The sequence below is a fragment of the Phyllostomus hastatus genome, unplaced genomic scaffold (genome assembly GCF_019186645.2).
Source record: "Phyllostomus hastatus isolate PE091 unplaced genomic scaffold, TTU_PhHast_1.1 phas_scaffold_28, whole genome shotgun sequence".
NCBI classification, from domain to species: Eukaryota; Metazoa; Chordata; class Mammalia; order Chiroptera; family Phyllostomidae; genus Phyllostomus; species Phyllostomus hastatus.
The window spans coordinates 1,135,498-1,156,642 of record NW_025334022.1 but is presented as its reverse complement, the minus strand read 5'-3'; the positions used below and the strand labels follow the sequence as shown (position 1 = coordinate 1,156,642).

Below are 21,145 nucleotides of genomic sequence, written 5' to 3'. Positions count from 1 at the left end.
CCAGTCAATGGACTGTAATGGATAATTAAACAATGGATATTTTCTAATGTATTTCTGATGTTGAATTTTTTTAAAGAAAAGTTTTTTTTCTAAATAGGGAAGCAAGTTCTTTCCTGTTTGCAGAAATTGTTAATTCTGTGTACTCTTTTATAATTTGTGACAAAGATTGCTGTCACTTTAAATTAATTACATCAGTCTGTTTCAGTAGAATATTATGTATAATGTTAAGGATTCAAAGTGATAAGAGAGAAATAAAGTAACTGTGACATAAATTTTTATTTGAACTCTATGGAGACCAACCAATTCTGGAGCATTTGTGAATTTAGATTTCATTAAAAAATGGCTTTGTTCACTGATTATGCACTTAAGAGACTCTGTAATGTACAGCCTAAAAATTTTCCTCTCTTAAAAAAGTAATTACAATATGAAAATCCTTAATACTTTGAGCTAATTGGTTGGGGATGTCTGTATCAGCAGGAAATCAATTACTTTTGAAGATATTTATAAAATAAAATAGTAAATTGAACATAAATAATTGTCTCCTTAAACTAGTTTAATAAGTTTGTAAGAAAGGATTTGTTACAGGAACAAATTTAAAGGACACATGGACAAAAGCTAGGGGAAGGGTGGTAATGGGAGGGAAGTGTGGAGGGTGGGGTGGAGGGGCTGGGATGGGAGTTAAAGGGAGAAAACTGTACTTGAACAATGATTAAAATCAAATTAAAAAAAAGAAAGGATTTGTGTCATATCTATTGTATGTATAAGGACAAGGTTGTAAAACTGCTGCCTTTAAGGAATTTATGATTTCATAATGGTATAAAATAAGTACTGACTTATCTAAAATATAGGCTAAATAGGTGGTTCACAACCAGGGGAAGACTTGCCCCCAAGGGATGATATTTGGTATTATCTGGAGACACTTTTGATTGCTACAGCTTGGGGTTGCTTCTGACATCTAGTGGGTAGAGGCCAGGGATGCTGCTAAGCCTCCTACAGTGCACAGGACTGCCGTGTACCACAACAATTTTTCTAATCCAAAATATCAATGATTCCAAGACTGAGAAACGCTGTGCTAGAGTAAGGTAAATGTCATAAGTGAAGACAAAGTGCAATGCAAGTTCAAAGAGGAAGAGATGAGGTCTGATTGTATTGGTAGAACAGCAGAGAGGGCTTTATAAAAGGAGACCGAGGATGGGCATTGAAGGAAAATCAGATTTTATAGTTACTCTTAAAGGGAGAAGACTAAATGAATATTGACATTCCAGAGTCTCTTCAAACTCAAAATACCAAACAAAACAAAACAACTCTTGTTATTGAGCCTAGGCTCCCTGGTCATCCAAACCAGAAACTTGGGAATGATTCTGGACTCTTCCCCTTTATTACTCTTTACATTGAGTTCTAGGATCTAAGGCCTGTTGGTCATAGCTCTTTGAATAACTTTCAGATCTGTTTCCTTCCTGTCTGTTCTCACCGCCATTGTTGTTCAGGTCTTTCTCTCCTCACCTTTAATGGGACCCATCAACAGTTACCCTGCATGATCTCTTTGCCTCACTCATGCTTCAAGGCTAATTAGTCCTTCACATTGTAGCCAGAGTACTTTTTCTGATATGCAAATCTGATTGTCACTTGTATAGCTACTAAAACACCTGTAGTCAGTAAGCCAGCTTCTTAACAATACACTACTTATTCCTTGTTTTCAACATTTAAAAAATGTGAAAACAAGCTAATACATATTCCTATGTTTTATATAACTGGTAATTTTTATTTTATTTTTTAAATTTATTTTTCAATTACAGTTCCCATTTAATATTATTTTGTATTAGTTTCAGGTGTACAACATCCCAGTTAGATAATCTTATACTTTACAAAGTGATCCCCCTGATATATTCAGTACTGATCTGGCACAATATATAGTTATTTCAGTAGTATTGACTATATTTCCTATGCTCTACCTCACATCCCTATGACTGTTTTGTAACTACCAATCTATACTTCTCAATCCCTTTACCTTTTTTCACCCAATCCCCCAAGTCCCCTCTCCTCTGGCAACCATTGGTCTATTTTATTTTTATTTGTTCACTTATTTTCTTTTTTTATTTATTTAATTTAATTAATTAATTTATTTATTTTTTGTTCACTTATTTTCTTTAAATTCCACATATAAATGAAATCGTATGGTATTTGTCTTTCTCTGACTGACTTTTTCACTTAGCATAATACACTCCTGTTGCAAAGGGTAAGACTGCATTCAGTCTTTTTGTCATTAAATGTGATGTTAGCTTTGATTTTTTTCATAGATGCCATTTATCAAGTTGAATAAATTCCCTCTTATTCCTCATTTTTATGTTTTTGATCATAAAGGGGTGTTGGATTTTCTCAAATGCTTCTTTTGTGTCTATCGAGATAATGTATGGGTTTTGTTCTTTATTACATTAATACATTATAATTATATTGATTGTTCTTTTTAATCTTTACCTGAGGATATGTCTATTGATTTCAGAGAGAGAGGAAGGAGGAAAGAGAGAGAGAGAGAGAGAGAGAGAGAGAGAGAGAGAGAGAGAGAGAGAGAGAGAGAGAAACATTAATTGGTTTTCTCCTTGTACATGCTTCCACTGGGGAGAAAACCCACAACCTAAGTTATGTGCCCTTACTGGGGATCGAACCCTCTACCTTTTCGTGTATGAAACAAGGCTCCAACCAACTGAGCCACCAGCCAGGGCTTACATCAATTGATTTTTGGATATTACAACCATCTTGCATTCCTTGCCTACATGCTCTTCAGGTTTAGTTGCATACTGCCCCAAATTCTACATTCCAGCCTACCAAACTACATGCTGTTCCATGTCTCCATGCCTCAACCTCCTGCTCCATTTTGAATGTCCTTCTCTCTGTTTTATACCTTTTGAACACCTATTAATCTTTTGTATCCCACATTAATCCTTTCTTTATTTTTTCCATTTCCACTCATCCTCCACATATAGTGATTATTCTATACCTCCATCAGAACAGATGTGATCCTTTGTTGCAATTAATATAGTCCCTCTATTGTAGCATTCACCATCAATTTAATAATTTCTCCTGGAAAAAAAGAAACTCTACCACAATAAGCACATACATGGACTTCAGAAATGTTAACATTAGAAGAAGATCTTCATTATAAAATCAAAGAAATATGGTATTTATTTACATTTCTCTTTTTACTGATTTTGAAGTTCTTTGAATGTAGTTACTTTGTTGCCACTCCAACAGTTAGTACAGGGTATGGTGCATAGTAGGTCCTTAACAAATTTGTTAAGTTAAGCCTGGGTGCCTTTTCAGGTCCCTGCAGAGTTTGTGTCTTTTCTTTTTCTCTGTGTTTCCCACAACTCATGTATGTACCCTGTTCTCCAGTCAAATTCGATTCCTCATTGTCTCCCTGACTTTTGTTTTTACTGCTTTGTTATATTATTTAAAAAATGGAAAACTATTAGAAACAAAGAAGAGAAAGGATAACAGATTATTATTGCTTTATAAGGAGAGATATGGTTATTAAACTTTAACTGTTGTAAATTTGCTGTGTTTTTGATTATTGTCATATTACATCATTGAGTATGTTTTTATTTTAGAATAGTTGGCTGTTTTTAGATATTTAGGTTAACTAATAAAATTGATTTTAAGTAATGTTTATAATATTTAATGTTTGGCATTGAAAATATGAAATTATAAAAGGATTTGAGGAGAAATATGTTGTTTTAAACATCCTATCTTTAAACATCATATTTATAGATGAATTTTAGGAAAAATTGGGAGATAAATGCACATTTTGTGCTTAGGTTTAGCAGTTTCCAAGTAGTGTATCTGTGAATTGTTTAAAATTGTGTTTTTGCATGTTTTGGTATAATTTTATCTTCTAAATTGGTCTCTTGTCTTCTATTTGCCATTGTCAAAGCTAAGGTCATGAATCTGCTGCCTTTGAGTTAGAAAGTTTCTCATCTTCAGTAGGATCAGAGCTTAAAGGCTCTCACAAACAAGTGTTCTGTATGTTCACTGCTTCCTGTTTTGTAGAAAGCCTCCTCACCTCGTGACTGATTTTCTCAATATTATCTATGGAATGTTGTTGCCTTAAAAGTCTTCCCATTATAATCTATTGTATACTCTTTCCAAATTTTTCTTTTAGCATTTTTCTATGCCACTGTTCCATTGAAGAAAAATATCTTATATCATGATTTTAGGGACTGCCTAACAGTCTCTTGTATGGATGTGCCATGTTTAATTTAACCATTCTTCTTTTGTGAGATGTTTAAGTTACTATTTAATATGAGCATATAGCCAAGTGCAGTTGCACTTCATATATTTCCTCTATTGTAACGTTAACCACCAATTTAATAACTTTTCTGGAAAAAAATAAACACTACCATAATAGCTTTACATTGCTTTCCCCAAGAGGAATTTAAACTTGAAGGCAAATAATGCATTCTATAACAAAATTCCAGCCCTGGCTGGTATAGCTCAGTGGATTGAGTGCAGGCCTGCCAACCAAAGAGTTGCTGGTTCAATTCCCTGTCAGGGCACATGCCTGGGTTGTGGGCCAGGTCCTCAGTAGGAAGCACATGAGAGGCAACCACACATAGGTGTTTTTCTCCTTCTCTTTCTCTTTCCCTTCCCCCTTTCTAAAAATAAATAAATAAAATCTTAAAAAAAGAAAAATTCCATATAGTGTTTGGTTCAATGCTGTGCCTCTCTGCAACAGTTCATACTAAATGTTTGTCAAATTTCTAAACTTAAAATTATGGGAAGGAGCATGGCAATTTTGTATGCTGACTTCTTGTTCTATGTGTGTGACAAACTAGCAGAATGGCTCTTGCGTGGTACCTTGGTGATCTTGCACATACCCACAAAGTCCACAGAGGTAAGGCTCAACCACAGTCAGACTCAAATCTTGGGGGAAGGGTCTGTGATCCTCTGAGGTACATGGCAAGATAGACAGATGGCATAAGGTCATTTCTTAATTGTTCTCCTATCTTGTGGGAATCTTCCCCAAGACAATTTGACTCCTTCTGTTACAGAACAGACAAGGGGGGGCCTGGGACAATATACTATTATTGAAAGAAGGCCCCGGGTCTGTTATGTCTGCCGCCCTAGGAAAGACGTCTCTCAATGCCAGAGATTCGTGAAAAGGAAAGGAAATGTTTATTTAATGCTATACAGACTTCAAGTAGTGACCTAATGTCTTCATCAAAAATCCTAAAGTCCCTTAAAACACCCACAAACAGACACAGTCCTTCCTTCTTTCCCCCTTTGCCCAGTCCAGAGTACCGTATCTCAGGAAAGGAAATAGAAGTCCATGGCTCAGGCAGTCCTCTGGTTCTTCCCAGTTAGTACTCCATCTCGACCGGGAGACCTCCCTGGGTTCCCGGCACCCTCAGCTGAGTCGCCGGGATCTCTGCTAAAACCAGGTGGTGGTTCCCCTTCTAAAGCTGTGGGGGTCTCCGCTCTGCCCAGGCCTCGTGGCTCTCCCTCTCAGGGCTGCGGGAGTCTCCACTCTGTCAAGGCCACGTGGTTCTCTCTCCTAAAGCAGCACGGTTCTCCCCCTCAATGGCTGAGGTCCTCCCCATTCTGCTAAAGCCGCGTGGTTCTCTCTCTCTGGGATGCGGGAGTCTCCACTCTGCTAAAGACACATGGTTCTCCTTCCTAAAGCAGCATGGTTCTCCTTCAATGGCCGCCCCACCTCTGTTTAAATCCCCGCGCCAAATCTTCCTCTGCAGCCCCATTTCTGACTCCTCCCACACTCGGCTTCACATGCCAGAACTTGTATCCTTCCAGCTTTACTGGGCTGCCATCTTGAGTCTGGGCAGGTGTGACCCCATGTCCTGGAGGCAATCTTCTCCGAGCTCCCACACAGGCGCTGTAGCTTGGGGGACCTGCCCCCAGTCACGTCTTGGTGGGGAAGTTACTTCCATTCCCCTGGCTCAGAGATGATCACAGCTATTTAACATATCCATGCAACCAGCCAAAGGCTATAGATATGTTAAATGACCACGCCAGAGCTTAGCTGCAAGGCTGTTGCTATGCAAAACAGCTCTCAATGGCCCTGCTCCATTTGTCCCTTCCCCCAACCCACCGGGGGTGGGGGGGGGATGGAGACATCTTAAAATCTCCTGGACACCTTAAGTTCTGGACCCCATTTCAAATGCCCATTTGGGGTCCCCCCTCTTGGCTGCACCCTGTAACACTTCCTTCATTCTGGCAGGCCATGGGACATTCTTTGTCCAGCTGTAAGTATAAAATTGCAAGGCTGTGATCAGAGTTGGCTGCTCAGTAACAGAGCAACCAACTGTGCATGTTGTCTGTCACTTGGTCCCTCTCTCCAGTTTTGTTTTATTTTGTGGGACTAGGGACATGGGGAACTGATACCATACTGATCATGTCTTTTCTCTCTGTGTTAGTAGTAAACTGAATCTATTTGGCCTTATTGTGCTTACCTGCCATTGTGCTGCTGTTTAGGGGCCACTTGACCACTTAACATAAACTAATGGGATTTTCTTCGGTATGGTTTGTGGAATTTGTAATTACTTTGTAATTAGTCAGTTTACTTTGACTTGCTTTTAATTTCAGCCTCTGATATTTGTGCTTTGTTAAATAGCTCCAGTAAAGATGATCCTTACTGTGTAAATACAGTCTTTTCATTAAGGAGCTCAGTACAGTATACTGGCTGTAAAATTTGTCTTAATCTGGACACATCAAAGATGAAGCACTTAATTTTATTTAGCATGATAGATTGCACTTGGTCTCCTTCCTTCCCTCCTTCCTTCCTTCCTTCCTTCCTTCCTTTTTCTCTCTTCAAGGACTACTTTTGTTTTGGAATCTAAAGCCTGCTAGAGTTATTCTGGGTAGTCAGTTTGATGATAAGTAGTCTTGTATTATGTTAGACTTCACTTTCTCATGCAGAACAGTGTTTTAATTAAAGCAAATAAAAAGTGTACTGTATGAGCTGATCCATTTGATTTTCAGTGGCTAGTTGATCTTGACCTAGGCAAAAGAACATCAATATCAAATTACTCATGTGTAAATGGAGATGTCTCAGAGATGGTCAAGATGACATGTTTTGCCATTGTTTACTTCATTAATCAGACTATAACAATTCAGATTTCATTGTTTTTTGCTTTAAAAATAATTTACATTAAAGCATGATTTTGACATTAAAATTGCAAACTTTCATAGTAATTTCCATTTAAAAAATTATGACATAGTAGAATATCAATATAACAGGACTCAACATAGTGATGTTTGGTAGCAGAACAAGTTGTGACCCATAAAAATTAAATGATTATATATATTAGCAACTTATAATTAACTTGTGATTGTCTGCATATATCATTCTTATGAATGGAATATATATGGTTAGAATTCAATGTACCTTGTGAAACAAAATACCTTTAAATAATATAATATTAATTGTATTTTTCTTATAACAGAAGCAATGCCTGCTTATTGTAGAAAATTTGGAAAATAAAAGCATATAAAAGAATATACAAACTACTGGTCATTCCACCAACCTTGAATATATATTAACATTTTGGTATATTTCCTTCATACCTACACACTCATCAATACCTGTAGGTCTTTATATGTATATGTGCAAGTATATAAAATGTATATTTTTAAAGGAAATAGTTGGTTCATATTGTTTATATAGTTTTATACTTTCTAGTATAATTTTTTGTTTTATGAATTTATTTGGATGACATTGGTTATTAAAACCATACAGGTTTCAAGTGTATAGTTTTACATTTTAAATGTTCCAGTTATTACCCTGTGAGCATTCTTATTTTCATATTAAGGAATTAAGTCTATAATATCATTTTTAAGTTAAGTTTTTAAAAAAATTACTTATTTTTAGAGAGAAGGGAAGGGAGAGAAACATTGATGTGTGAGAGATACATCTATTGGTTGTCTCTCACATGCCCCCTACTGGGGGCCTGGCCCACAACCCAGGCATGTGCCCTGACTGGGAATCGAACCAGTAACCTTTTGGTTTGCAGGCCAACATTCAAGCCACTGAGCCACACCAGCCATAATAGCCCTTATCATATCATTTTTAAAGGCTGCAAGATACTCCATTTTAAGGATATACCATATTTTCTTTAGCCTTTACCTGTTATAGGACATTTAAGTTGTTTCTAATTTTCTATTATTTAAATAATCCTAAAGTGTACCTAATTTTTATCCATATTTAGTTGTTTTCAAAAACTGCTAGAGACTTTATTCTTGGATCAGTAGGTACAAATATTTTTGAAGGACCTTTATTTATATTGCCAAAATTGCTTTCAAGACAGGTTACCTCATTTTGAATTCCCAACAGTGATGTATGGAAGTACTCAATTCAAAGTAGCCTTGCCAGCAGAGAGTAATACCTTTAAATCTGATGGATGAATTATGGTACCTTATTTATTATATTTCGTTTGATTATCAGTGAGGTTGAACATTTTCATGTGTGTCTTTGATAATTCTTATTTTTTAATCTGTTTATGTCCTTGGCTCAGGTTTTATCAATGAGTTGTTTGTATATTTTGCTTTTGATAGATTGCAGTTTTCCTTTCTTTTTATGTAGCTAAATCTAGAAGTCTTTTCATTTGTGAATTGTTCCTTTATCTGATGCTTTGAAGGTCATTCCCCATTATAATATTAAATGACTATTCACTAGAATGTGTTTATAGTTTTCTTATGGTTCATTTTCACGTTTATGTTTTTCCCCCATCTGGAATTATTTTAGTAGAAGTTATGTGATGAGGTTATAACATTTGTCTTTTGAAAATAAGAATTTTTTCAAGAAGTGTTTAATAAATAATCCTACATTGATTCAATGTGCCAAATTATAGTATATTAATAAATTTTATAAGGTTGAAGTATAGTGCCATTTTTAAACTTTGCTTTAATGTTTGAATATTACACTGTTTATTAGTCAATATTTCTTGGTAGAACTGAAACACATTGTAGAATTTCCTACAGATAAATGCATAGAGCTGCCATCTTTTTTTAAATGAAGTCTTTTCACATGGCTTAGTAATTGTACGACTCACAGTCCTTTCCTCACTGAGCATGCATGTAATCTGCCCTCTGGTTAGCAGCTGTGGTTTGTCTTTGCAGTATCTGTTTTTTGTACCCTTGCTTTTCAAAGTGCCTGTGCTCAAATAGAGCTTCTCATGATTGGTTGCTGCAGATAAGTGTGTTCTGCTTGTTCTTTCTTGAATTGTTGGCTTTAAAGCATTTTTTCTAATGTCTACTTTACACTTTTTTTCTCTCTATCATACTTGTGGTAATATGATGGAGAGTAGCTTAGAAAATCTGTGACCTATGTATGTCTTACTCATTCAACAAGGTGTCAGTGTTATAGACCGACTTTTCATTATCTTGTCCTGAATGACAGGACAACAGCCTTCTAGTGAACACCAAATCAGGAGATCACCTGTTTTTGCAGAGAGCATCTGTTGAGAACACATGCCAGAGCCATGGGGGTTGTCATTTCCCATCAGGCTCTAACATCAGAGTCTCTAATATTTCAAAGACACTCTCCATTTTTTCATTGGCAGACAGCTGTGGTGCCTTCTGTTTCCTTGTTGCTTTTGTTTCTAGTCTTGACATTTCTTTTAGATGGAAAAATAGATAAGGTCTTAACATTTCAGACCATGTTAATCAGGTTTTAGCTCACGTTTGAGTAATATCAGCTACTGAAGAACACATAAAATAATTTTTATTTTCATGTTAAGAAATAACTAAGTTGATTTTATACACTTTTTGAAAGACGAATAATTCTGGTATATATTATCCATGTCATAAGAACTGAACATAATAGTTTCCATCACTTTATTTTATATCTTTATGAACATTATGTATTGTTATGTACAAATGATCATTTTTTCCTCATTTCTGTTGCTTCTTCTAGGTATTTTAGATTGTTGCACAGTATTTACTCATTTTCAACAGCCCTGAGATAGTGAAGAGTAGTATTTGAGTGATTTTTTAAAGATTTTATTTATTTGTTTTTAGAGAGAGGGGAAGGGAAGAAGAGAGGGAGAGAAACCTCAATGTGTGGTTGCCTCTTGTGCTCCCCGCACTAGGGAACCTGGCCTGCAGCCCAGGCATGTGTTTTCACTGGGAATCAAACCAGAGACCCTTTGGTTCACAGGCCAGTGCTCAATCCACTGAGCCACACCAGCCACAGCAGTATTTGAGTGATTTTGACAATGTTTTATAGGTAATAATTAGTAGAATCTGAATACAGCTCAGATCCAGTCTAGTGTTAATCTGCTAATGAACAGTTGCCCATCTTTTTCCGGTCTGTAAGAGTTTTGTAAACTCTGAGATATACCCCAAAATGATGTAGCACTGGTCCCACCACAACAGCTGTGTCAAAGGTAGTTTCAGTAGAACTAAGTGGGGGTGATTTTTTTTTACATAGTTCCTTTCACTGAAGTCTTATTATCTAAACAGATAGTATTATCTAAACAGGTGCTAGAATGGAACAGTGATTGGGATTGCTTAGGATTGGTGTCTGATTAGGCTTTTTGACTATCCTAACATTTAGTGCTGAATTCATAGGGCTTAATGAATTTCGTTTAAATGAATTGTTAATAAATAGAGTCAAGCCAGGATGCTGCTTGGGAAATAAGGATAATGAGGTTTGGGAGGTGAGGATCAGGATTTGCCTGCCTCTATCGCAGATTCTAAGTGCAGGACCACAGAGAGTTTGATACTTAAGATATTTTAATTATTTTACCTTACACAGTTTCTGAGGCTTCAACTTTCAATCTCTGCTCAATAAGGAATGTACATGGTATTATTGGGAGATAATTTTGCATGGGTTCTACGTTTCTGCATATCTTCTGAGTGAGTTACTAAGTAACTACCTTTGTTCAGGGCTCTGTTTTGGAAGAATGTGATAGATTCTCTCTTCAGAGCAAAGGAAAATTAGGCTTACTGTCCAGCAAAATAAAGAAAATGTCTTCCTTTGAACAAAGTGCAGACATGCTTACTGTGTATTATAAAAGATTTGTGTTTCCTCAGCTCAGAGTTTCTGTCCCAGAATGTGATGTGCTGTATGTGCAGGCATCCATTGGTAGGTACCCATCTGTGTTGCTCCTGTGAGATTTGTGGGGGAAGGGGAATTGATATAAATGTGTTGCTCACGCCACTTACTCTGCTATGAGTGACAAAGTCCTTTGGAGTCTCGTGCCTTCTGCCAGCACCCATGCAGCTGTGTTAGACTAACTTGTCAGCTTACAAGTAGGGTAAAGTCTCAGATCCTTCAGAGTTCTTGACGGGTACTCAGCACAATAGTTTTGCTGATAAGATGTCCACCCTTTGGAAGAAAGTTGTGTAATGAATTTTCTTTAATCCTCATTTATTGAATTGGTTGGAAATGTTGAGAAAATTAATAAGGGTCCACTCTTTTAGGAGCAAAAAAACCCCCATGTGTTGGCTCAGACTAAACAGTTCTGACTTGGTATATTAAGAACAAGTGAGAGCTTTATAATAGTGTTCATTATTTTCTTAACTAAAAATTGGGACTCAAAGTAAGATTTATGTTCTGCTTCCTATTGCAAGAAACTACCTAGGATGTGAATGTGGTTAGGTGATTTAGAATTTCTCTGACCCTGCTTTGTGGTTCCAATGGAACAGGATATTTTAAATCTAGGACAGGAAGTTACAATAGTGTGTTGGATGAGTGGAAAAGTACACCTAGAATATGGGTTTTGAAGTCAAATCTGGGTTTGGAACCCTAGTGCTGTCAGTTATTACTAGTTTTGTTAACATTGGGCATACCATTGAATGTGTCTTTTGCTTGGCATGTTAATGAGGAATAGTAGTTGCCTCACAGGGTTGTTATGACAATTAGAAATAATTGTGCAAAACCTATAGTTTTTTTATCTAGCACGTGGGGTGGGTGAGTATGTATGTGTAATAATTGCTCTAGTCCATTTAGGTTACTGTTAGTATGAATTTAAGAGTTGTGATTTCAAACTATTTCTTCACTTAATACTCATGTTTGTTGAAGCAGAAAATTCTACGATGATGTCTTTGTTAATGATGAGGATGTGTTCTAACAACACATTTCATTAGAAGTTGTTCCAGAGGTAAAAATGTGTCAACTTTTCAAACATTACCTAGGCTTTTTCTTCAATAAAAGGGACTATGGCAATCTATATTACTAAATGTCACTTAAAGAAGACTCATGTATCAGTTTAACATTTTGTGGCAAAAACGGTACATCCTTTTGTACACTGATCAAGATAAAATTCTAATTAGTATAAGTAATATAGTATAACCTAGTATTTTTCAACTTGTGTGCAGCAAGAATTTTTAAGACCTGTAATACCTGACTATTTAGTCAGGGGCACTGACCTCTTTTCCCTTAGATTGTCAAATAGAAAAATAATAACTTCCAATACAACAATAGCCTCCAGTGTGAATGAATCAAAATTACACCTATTTTTGTCAGACTAGCAAACATTGTATCTTTTGGTGTGCTGAAGAATTTTAGCTATTAGTTTATATTTGCCATGAGAGATGCTAGCCAATGGACCAGGAATTGCCCTGTGTGGCAGATGGACCCATCTGTAGCTCATGTGGCTGCAGCTGGGGAGGCAGCAAACAGATTTCAACTCCATCTGACTCTTCTTCTTTTTCTAGCTTCTCTGACCTCTGAAGCTCAAGAGTGTTACAGAACATAATTTAGATCAGCTTATTTAAAATGATCTATTAATTTCCCTAACAGGCTTCCAGCAGTTTTACAAGGAGCCTTTTGAAGGAAGGCAGGAAACAGAACCCAGTAGTCTGTCTACTGTTGAGTTACAGCAAATACTGCTTGATATGATTTATGATTAAAATCAAGACAAAAGAAAAATTGTTCAGTGTTTATAAAGGTGCTTATTCCCAAGGATACTAATTAAATAAGATCGCTCCTTAATGCTTAAGAAAAATAAACACAGCTATTTAATTAAAAAAATTTGTAGACATGCTCTCATTAATTCTGATAAACAATTTTTGAGAAGTGTGTTAGTTTCCTGTGGGTGCTGCAACAAATTACCACAAACTTGATGCTTTAAAACAACAGAAATTTATTCTCTTACAGTGCTGTAGAACAGCAGTCTGTAGTGAATCTTATGGGGCTAAAAAGTGAAAATTTCAGCAGAGTCATGTGCCCTCCATTCCTTGCCTCTTCCAGTTTCCGATGACTCCTGGCATTTCTTGGCCGCAGTGTCTGCCTTCATCTACACAGGGCCTTCTCCTCAATGTATCGGTCTAATCTCCCTCTCTGCCTTCTTCTATAATGGCACATGTGATGGTATTTAGGGTCCATCTGGATGATCCAAGATAACCTCACTGCAAGAGTCTTAATTACATCTGCAAAAATGTTATCTTATCAACCAACTTTCACAGATTTCAAGAATTAGAACCTGATATCTGTAGGGGCTGCCATTCAGCTCACTAAAGGAAGATAAGGAACACATTTTAATTTCTTTTTTTTTCATGGGAAAGGTGAAACATCTTTATAACTGTCTTTCTGCAAGTTTTACTTCTCCCCTTAGGAGGCAGTCTTTATTTTTTTTCTTGTGTTTGAACAAATTTAATGCCATATATTTTGTCTTTTACAGACATGGTGAAATAAGGCAGTGCCCTATATAATATACTTGCTACTTAGTTGTCAATCAATAGCCATGCCAACAAAAGTGATCTCAGAAAAATGTTTATTAAAATGCATATTTACCCTATGTATTCAAAGATTTTTATCTGCACTAGCATTATGAGCTGATATTTGTGAAAGATAATGATTTGTTTTCCTTATCTCTTCTAGAATCACTGTTAAATCTGCTCATTGCTTGAGGCTATGGTCACGTAACACTCATATTCTTATTATAACTGGCTACTACATCATGGTTTAAACTCCAATTCAATTTACACAGGTTTTCCTTTATACATTTTTCTCATATATTAGGTAGATAGAATGCCCACACAGGCTTACGTCAGTCAAAGGGCAGATATTTTGTTGTGCAAGCTCCCTCCAAACAGCTTGGCAAACAGTTCTGCTTTGGCAGTAAGAACTCTGATTCCTCTTGGACATGAACTTGCCACCATAATGTTTTGAAGGAGCGGTGATATATTTAATATTTCTTATAATTAGTAAAATTTGTTATGTATGCTGGTAATTAGTACCAGATACTACTGCCCCCTGAATTCTCTCTAAAGAATAATTTCATAGGTCCTTCTAAGGAGACAGGATGCTTGTGTTTTTAAAAGGTGAAGCAAAGCTAAGAAGGCAGGCTTTAAAGTTGTGAAATGAATCTCCTCATAAGGAATAAATTAACAGTTTGTCTTCCCATCTTTATATGGAACCATATTAAATAAAATACTAGTTTTGCATGTATTTATTGAGTATAGTATGTTCATTATTAGTCATATTATTCTAGTTGCTCAAGTGTACATTTTATTAGATGCTTTTTAATGTTATAAAAACTCCCTTAATTGTATAACACAATATAAAAATTTTAAATTACAGTTTAAATTTTATCCATTATATTGTATAAAAGTTAATTTTCACTTTTTAAAGGAAAATATAGTGATACTTACTTGGCATGGAAGGTACCATGATCACGAAGGTGATTTTCCCAGGGCAAGGCTTAACCATTGCAGTCCAGTGTGCTGACCCCTGCGATCTCCCCAAATGTGATACACTCAACTGTATAATTTGTGGTAGTCAGGATGGTATTTGTGCTTTCTTCTATTTTTTTTTAAAAGGAAAGTCTGAGATGCTGTTAGTGAGAGATAGTTGAAGACATTAAGATACAAAGAGTTTTATGGTATTTTCCATGTTTCTTTTCATGGTTGTATTTTTCTTTTGGCTCTGTTATTCTGTTTACCCAGTTCTTAGAAAGGATATTTATACAGATTCAAAATCTGAAAAAACCTAGAACAAGATTTCCTTAATTAGAGGTTTCATAATAGCTTGAGTTTTAATTTTGACTTTATTCTACTTTATTTTATTTGACTCAATTAAATTAGAATAGTAAGTACAATTTAACTGATATTTCCTAAATAAGTATATTAGTCATATAGAAAATATATTATTAATATAGCTTTAATTAAATTCCCTAAGGGAACTCATAGTACTTTTTTTTTGTAATTTAACTATTCTATTTTTGGAGGGGAAATAACAGAAAGCATTGCACAATTATGTATAAGTTATTAAAACAACACCTTGATATTATTTAAATTATTTTATTAAAGTCACTCATTATTAGTTATTAGATATTTTAGCTTCTTTCCCCATTACTTCTTTGATTGAATACTTTTGTGTTTTCTCTTGACCATTTTCAGTCTTTTCTGCTTGCTGTTTTTTTTCTCTACTCAGCTTATAAATGTTGGTTTTCCTAATGGCCCATTGTTGAACTCCTTTTCTAACTCAATTACTCTAATGTTAGGTGATGTCTTTAGTTTTTATGATTTTGTAGTACTAACCATATTCCCACAACTTTGAGTTTTACATACCCATCTTAGACCTCACTTCCAATATCCAGAATCATCTAACTGATCATTTCATAACACTCCATTGGATCCCTTTCAGATAATCTCAGTTTATACAAATATGAAATTGAACCCTTGATTCTTACCTCTGCTTCAAGAAATGAAACAAATCCCCCAATAGCAATAACAACAACAACAATCTTGTTCCACCTTCTACTCTTATATGAAATAATATCGTTTAGGTGCCTAGGCCAGAATGTTGGGGGCCATCCTTGATTCTTACCTCTTGTTTCTCCAACATAGACAACCACTTGCTTAATTCTTGTAAGTACCAATATCAAAATATAAACAAATTCTGTCTACTTTGCTTATCCCAATTCTTGCTACCATCATCACCTCTCAAGTACCACTGTATTATTTTTGGATACTTAATACAAGATATTATCTAGAATAATAAACTGAGCATAATTTTGTTTTTAGGATTTCAGATTAATAGTAAGCAGTAATCTTTATTTTTTAATTTATTTTAGATAGGGGGAAAGGGAGGGAGAAAGAGAGGCAGAAAAGCATCAATGTGTGGTTACCTCTTACATGCCTCCTACTTGGGACCTGGCCTACATCCCAGGCATGTGCCCTGACTGGGAATCGAACCAGTGACCCTGTGGTTCACAAGCCAGTGGCTCAATCTACTGAGCCACACCAACCAAGGCAGTAGTAAGCAGTAATTTTTAATTCCCAGGATTCTGAAGTTACAAGAATAAGAAGTACAACCCTACATGTTAAAGAAACATTATAAACTAAAAAAAAAATGACCATTTTTTTTCTTAATACAACTGCATGATGCTTGGGTGTCTAGAGGAGGCAAGCAGGATATATAGAAACTTCTATCTGAAATAGTTCAGATAGAAGTTTCAGATATTGAGAAAGATAATAGTTCAGATATTGAGAAAGTTCAGATTTTGGTTTCTCATAATTATGACTATCCTTTTATATAGTTATTTAGACTCACATAGTAGAAGGAAGAAGAATCCAAATTAATTTTCTTATTATGTAATCATAACTAATATTTTCTTTTGTCAATTATAAAATTTTACATTAGGTGAATATGTGTGTGTAATATATATATAAAATATATTAACACATGCATATTAATTTTCTGAGAAAGGAATTTACTATATTGTTAAGTAAATAGGACTACATCCTTCAGAGTGAAGCAGTTGAGCATTGGTAGGAGGCTATTCTTATGAAGGCAGACCAGATACTAAATGAGGTATAGTGGGCTAAACTACAATACACCATAGATGTTCTTCATGACAGAGGTAAAGAATAATGTTATGCTTTCAACCAAATATGTATAATGAACTAGTATAATCAAAGTATATTTCTATAATAAGGAGGTATTTTGAGAATTGTATAGGCAGTGTTTCTCAACAGGGGTAAGGAAGTTTCCACCCCAGGGGACATTTTTTGGCTGCTGGAACTAGAGGGTGTTACTGGTATCCAGTAGGAAGATGCCAGGAATGCTGCTTAGTATTGTACAATGCACAGGACAGCCCTGCTCCACGAATTGTGATACAGCCCAAAAGGTCAACAGAGCTTTAGTGAGAAACCCTTTTAGGCTATTTTTTTGACCTGCCACATGATATCCCAAATACTTTCCAAAATTTCATTTAACAAATAAACCTTTAATAGAGGTGTAATGGTTATAGTAATTTCATGATTTTATTTTAGTGAAAAACTTCAGTGAATGGAAGTATATTTGTGTGTACTTGGAATAATTTATGAGAGGAAAGAATCAAAGATGAATGGCAAGTTTCTGGCTTGAGCAACTCACCAGGAGGATGTTGGTGACATTATTTGAGATGAGAGAAACAGATGTGAGGAATAAAGCCTTCAGTTCAGATTTTATACTTGTAGAATTTGAAGTAGCTGAGATATATCAAGAGAAAGTCCTGAAGATCAGAACTTAGGTGTTCAGACACATCTTTAAATTGAAATTTGTCAGTATATGAATATAAATTTCACTTAGCCCTGGGATTGGATGAAATCACCCACCATAGTGTCTATCTTATAGCACAGTCCTTAGGAGCACTAACATTTACAATATGGGTAGAGGAGAATCTATTAAGAGACTAGGAAGTAGTCAGGAATATAATAGGAAGTGATCCAGAAGTGTAATCTTCAAGCCAAGGAAAAAGAAATGTTTTCAGGTAGATGAGTGGTTATTGATGCAGAGGCTGCTACTGACTTTAGTGGGTATGAGTGGATAGAAACCAAATGAAAGTGGGTTGAGAAGTCCATGGTAAGTAAGAAATTTAGTTGTGTTGTAAATTTATGTAAATTTGACTGTGAAGGACTTCAAGACCATGGTGCGTAACATTTTATGATATATTAAATAGTTGCTTGGATTATAAGTGATTCAGCAAGTATTAACATAGTTCTGCTTATTACCACTGATAAAGGTGCATGTTTGACACTCAAATATTACCTTTCTTTTTCAGATCTTTCAAGAAATCGTTTTGCAGAAATTCCTTCTGATGTCTGGTTATTTGCACCCCTTGAAACATTAAATTTATATCATAATTGCATAAAAACCATTCCTGAACCCATTAAAAATCTGCAGATGCTAACATACCTTAACATCAGGTAAGGAAGTAATGTGGGGGGTAAATTTTGTTTTTTATTATAGTTCTAATCCTTTTAGTAGCAAAAGAATGTATTTGGTTTGGGTATGTAGCCTATAGTTATCTCAGTAGTATGTTATTTGTATTTTTTATATGTCCACACTACTTTATAGGCCTTTATCTTGTTCTTGAGAGCAGTGCTTCTCGAAATAATGTGCACAGAAATCACCTGGGGACTCTAATTCCCTAGGTCTGCAGTGGGGCCTACATTTCTGACAAGGCCCTTGGTAATGCCCATGCCTGCTGGTCCTCCAATCACTTTGAATAGCAGTGCTTTTCATCAGAAATATTTTACTGAAATCATAGCACCACAATACCAATTTATTTATATGCATATTCAGTTAAAGTGAGACATTATAAAGAAAGAGTCTTTGTGATATTTTTCATACTGTTGTGACTTTCTGTTGCTACTTCAAGCATGGATGGATTGGGATGGGAATGTCAGAACATTAGGAGGTCAATGACAGTTGATGTTAATACCAAATAAATAAGTGCTTACTGTGTACCAGGTAGTGTTACAAATACTTTACACATAATACTTCATCTTCTCAACAACATTTTGAGATATGTACTTTTATTATCCCTGAATTACAGATGAGGAAACTGGAGCACAGAGAAGTTAATTGTTTGCTCAGTGTTTTATATACCTCTGTCTGTCTATATCTATAGCTATCTTGGTAGGGCCAAGGTCATAATCAAAATAGTATGGCTGTAGAAATCTCATTCTTAAACTATATAACAGAGTGAACATTTGATAAGAATAAGAAAAAAATTCCTTGTCAAATGAGTGACATTGAATGGAAACTTTTATATTGTGACAATTTTAGAATAATTTTCTTTTTTTTTCTTTCTCCTTTTTTTGATTTGTAAGGGATAATTTCTTTCCCCTTCCTAATGAAGTTACTTGTTTAAATTCTCATATAGGGAAGTAGTAAATATAGTTAATATACATAAATAATAATGCTCCTTTCTCACTGTGATATATTAATTATTACGTGTGTGTCCCCACAGTTGTGTCACCTGGCGGTACATGCTGTTTAAACTGAAACCACTTTACACCTTAAAATATGTGAGAAGAATTTCCTTCCATAGATATTAGTCATTTGGGTTGCTCCTTCCTTTAATTGGTTATAATCTCCTTGGCCTAGCTTGGGAGAGGTTTGAGGAAAGCGAGGTATTTTTAAGTTTGTTTTTGTTTCATTTTGTTCTTTAATGGAAAAATTGATTTGTCCAAAACTGAATTACATTTCTATGTTAACGTATAGTATATCTTAGAATATGGGCATACTGCGGAGATATTGTGAGTTCAGTCCTAGACCACCACAATAAAGTAGGTATCACAATAAACTGAGTCATAATTTTTTTTTCCGGTGAAGGGTCTTGCCTTCATTTGTAGAAAACACAATACCTGTGAAGTGCAATAAAGCAAAGCCCAATCAGATGAGGTGTGCGTGTAGTTTTATTAAAACTTTCTCTGATTCCTTTTTGCTTTGATCTTTGAAAGTTAACTTCTGATTTTTGTTCACTGTCATAAAAATTTTGAACAAACTCTTGAAACAACATTTGTTCTGATGACTGACTTCCGTTGACTATCTCTAAAACATGGCAAAAAAGTAAAGATTAATAACTTACTAGCTATGTATAAAGAAATTAAATTTTGGAGAAAGCTTACTGTGCTAATTTAATGAACCTGATTCTTAAGGGAAGCAAATAAGTCAATTTTTAAACATTTTTGGTTTGAAGGAGATTAGAATGTTTTTGTTTGTGCCATTATTTTTTCCATTTATTTTATGTTTAATTTGGTGAAAATATCTTGAGAAACTTGTAAGATGATTTTTTCGTTCTTTTTCTCTTCCTGTATACTATCCCCTTTTAAAGTAGAATCCTGCAGGAAGATTCTCATTTGCTTCATCCTGCTTGATCCTAAAAGTGTCAAGAGTTGTGACAGGCCCCTAGCGTATTTGACTTTCCAGCAGCATGGCCAGGATTCCTGTTCTAGGGACATTGTCTTTTTTTGTTTTAAGTTTGTGCCAGGTCTAAAGCCAGTCTAGTGTTTCTGGATGTCTCTGCCTGCATAAAATGGGGTGAAAGTTTTTGAAACCCTGTCTTGGGGTAACACTGAGCTTTTGTTGCACATGTTACCTAAAATGCTAAGTAGGTACATCTATAAATGTAACTTTGAAAAACAGAAAAAAATAACTGCTCATTGCTTATGAATGCTTAGTATAGTATGTAAATGTAATGGTATACTTTATATAGTTTGAGATAGGATTTTCTTAGTCCATTTGGGCTGCTATAACAGAATACCATAGACTGGGTGGCTTATAAAACAACAGAAAATTTTTACAGTTCTGGAGGCCGAGAAGTCCAAAATCAAGGCACTGACAAATTTAGCGCCTAGTTCCTATATGGACATGTTCTAGCTGTGTCCTCACATGGTAGAAGAGGTGAGGGATCTCTCTGAGGTCTCTTTTACAAGGGCACTAATCCTATTCATGAGGGCCCTCATGACCCAATCATCCCCAAATGTCCCACCTAATATCATCACCTTGGGGATTAGGTTTCAACATTGTAATTGTTGGGGGTGGCACAAACATTCAGTCTATAGTGGGGATCATTTGGGTGTCAGTCTGCATTGGTATATAAATTTGATCACAGTAGTTTGAGGGTAAGGGACCCAGAGCCAGATTGTCTGGATTTAAATGCTGGTTCTCCCACTTACTAGTTGTGTGCCTTAAGGAGTTTACTTAATGTCTTTATGACTGTTTCTTCATCTATAAAATGGGCATCATGATAGTAGCTATCTTAAAGTAGGTTGTTGTGAGGATTAGTCGAGTTAATTCATGTGAGGTGCTCTGAACATGGCCTAGCACACAGTAAGCACTCAATAAGTGTTAGTTGTTGTTATATTTAAATGTAGCCATGGAGGTGAGAATGTTGTAATTGAGATAAAGGTGCTA

At 35.5% G+C, this 21,145-nt stretch overlaps 1 protein-coding gene and 1 non-coding gene across 2 annotated transcripts in view; both read left to right on the top strand.

Moving 5' to 3' along the window:
- LRCH2 (leucine rich repeats and calponin homology domain containing 2) overlaps positions 1-21,145 on the top strand; it is a 139,131-nt gene that overhangs the window by 19,778 nt on the left and 98,208 nt on the right. Inside the window, exon 2 of the mRNA XM_045817738.1 lies at positions 18,003-18,147. Within this exon, the coding sequence (XP_045673694.1) occupies positions 18,003-18,147 (145 nt within the window). The remainder of the gene's footprint in view (positions 1-18,002; positions 18,148-21,145) is intronic.
- LOC123805244 lies at positions 14,600-14,760 on the top strand. Its single transcript, XR_006783281.1, has one exon. It is a non-coding gene; the product is annotated as a U1 spliceosomal RNA (small nuclear RNA).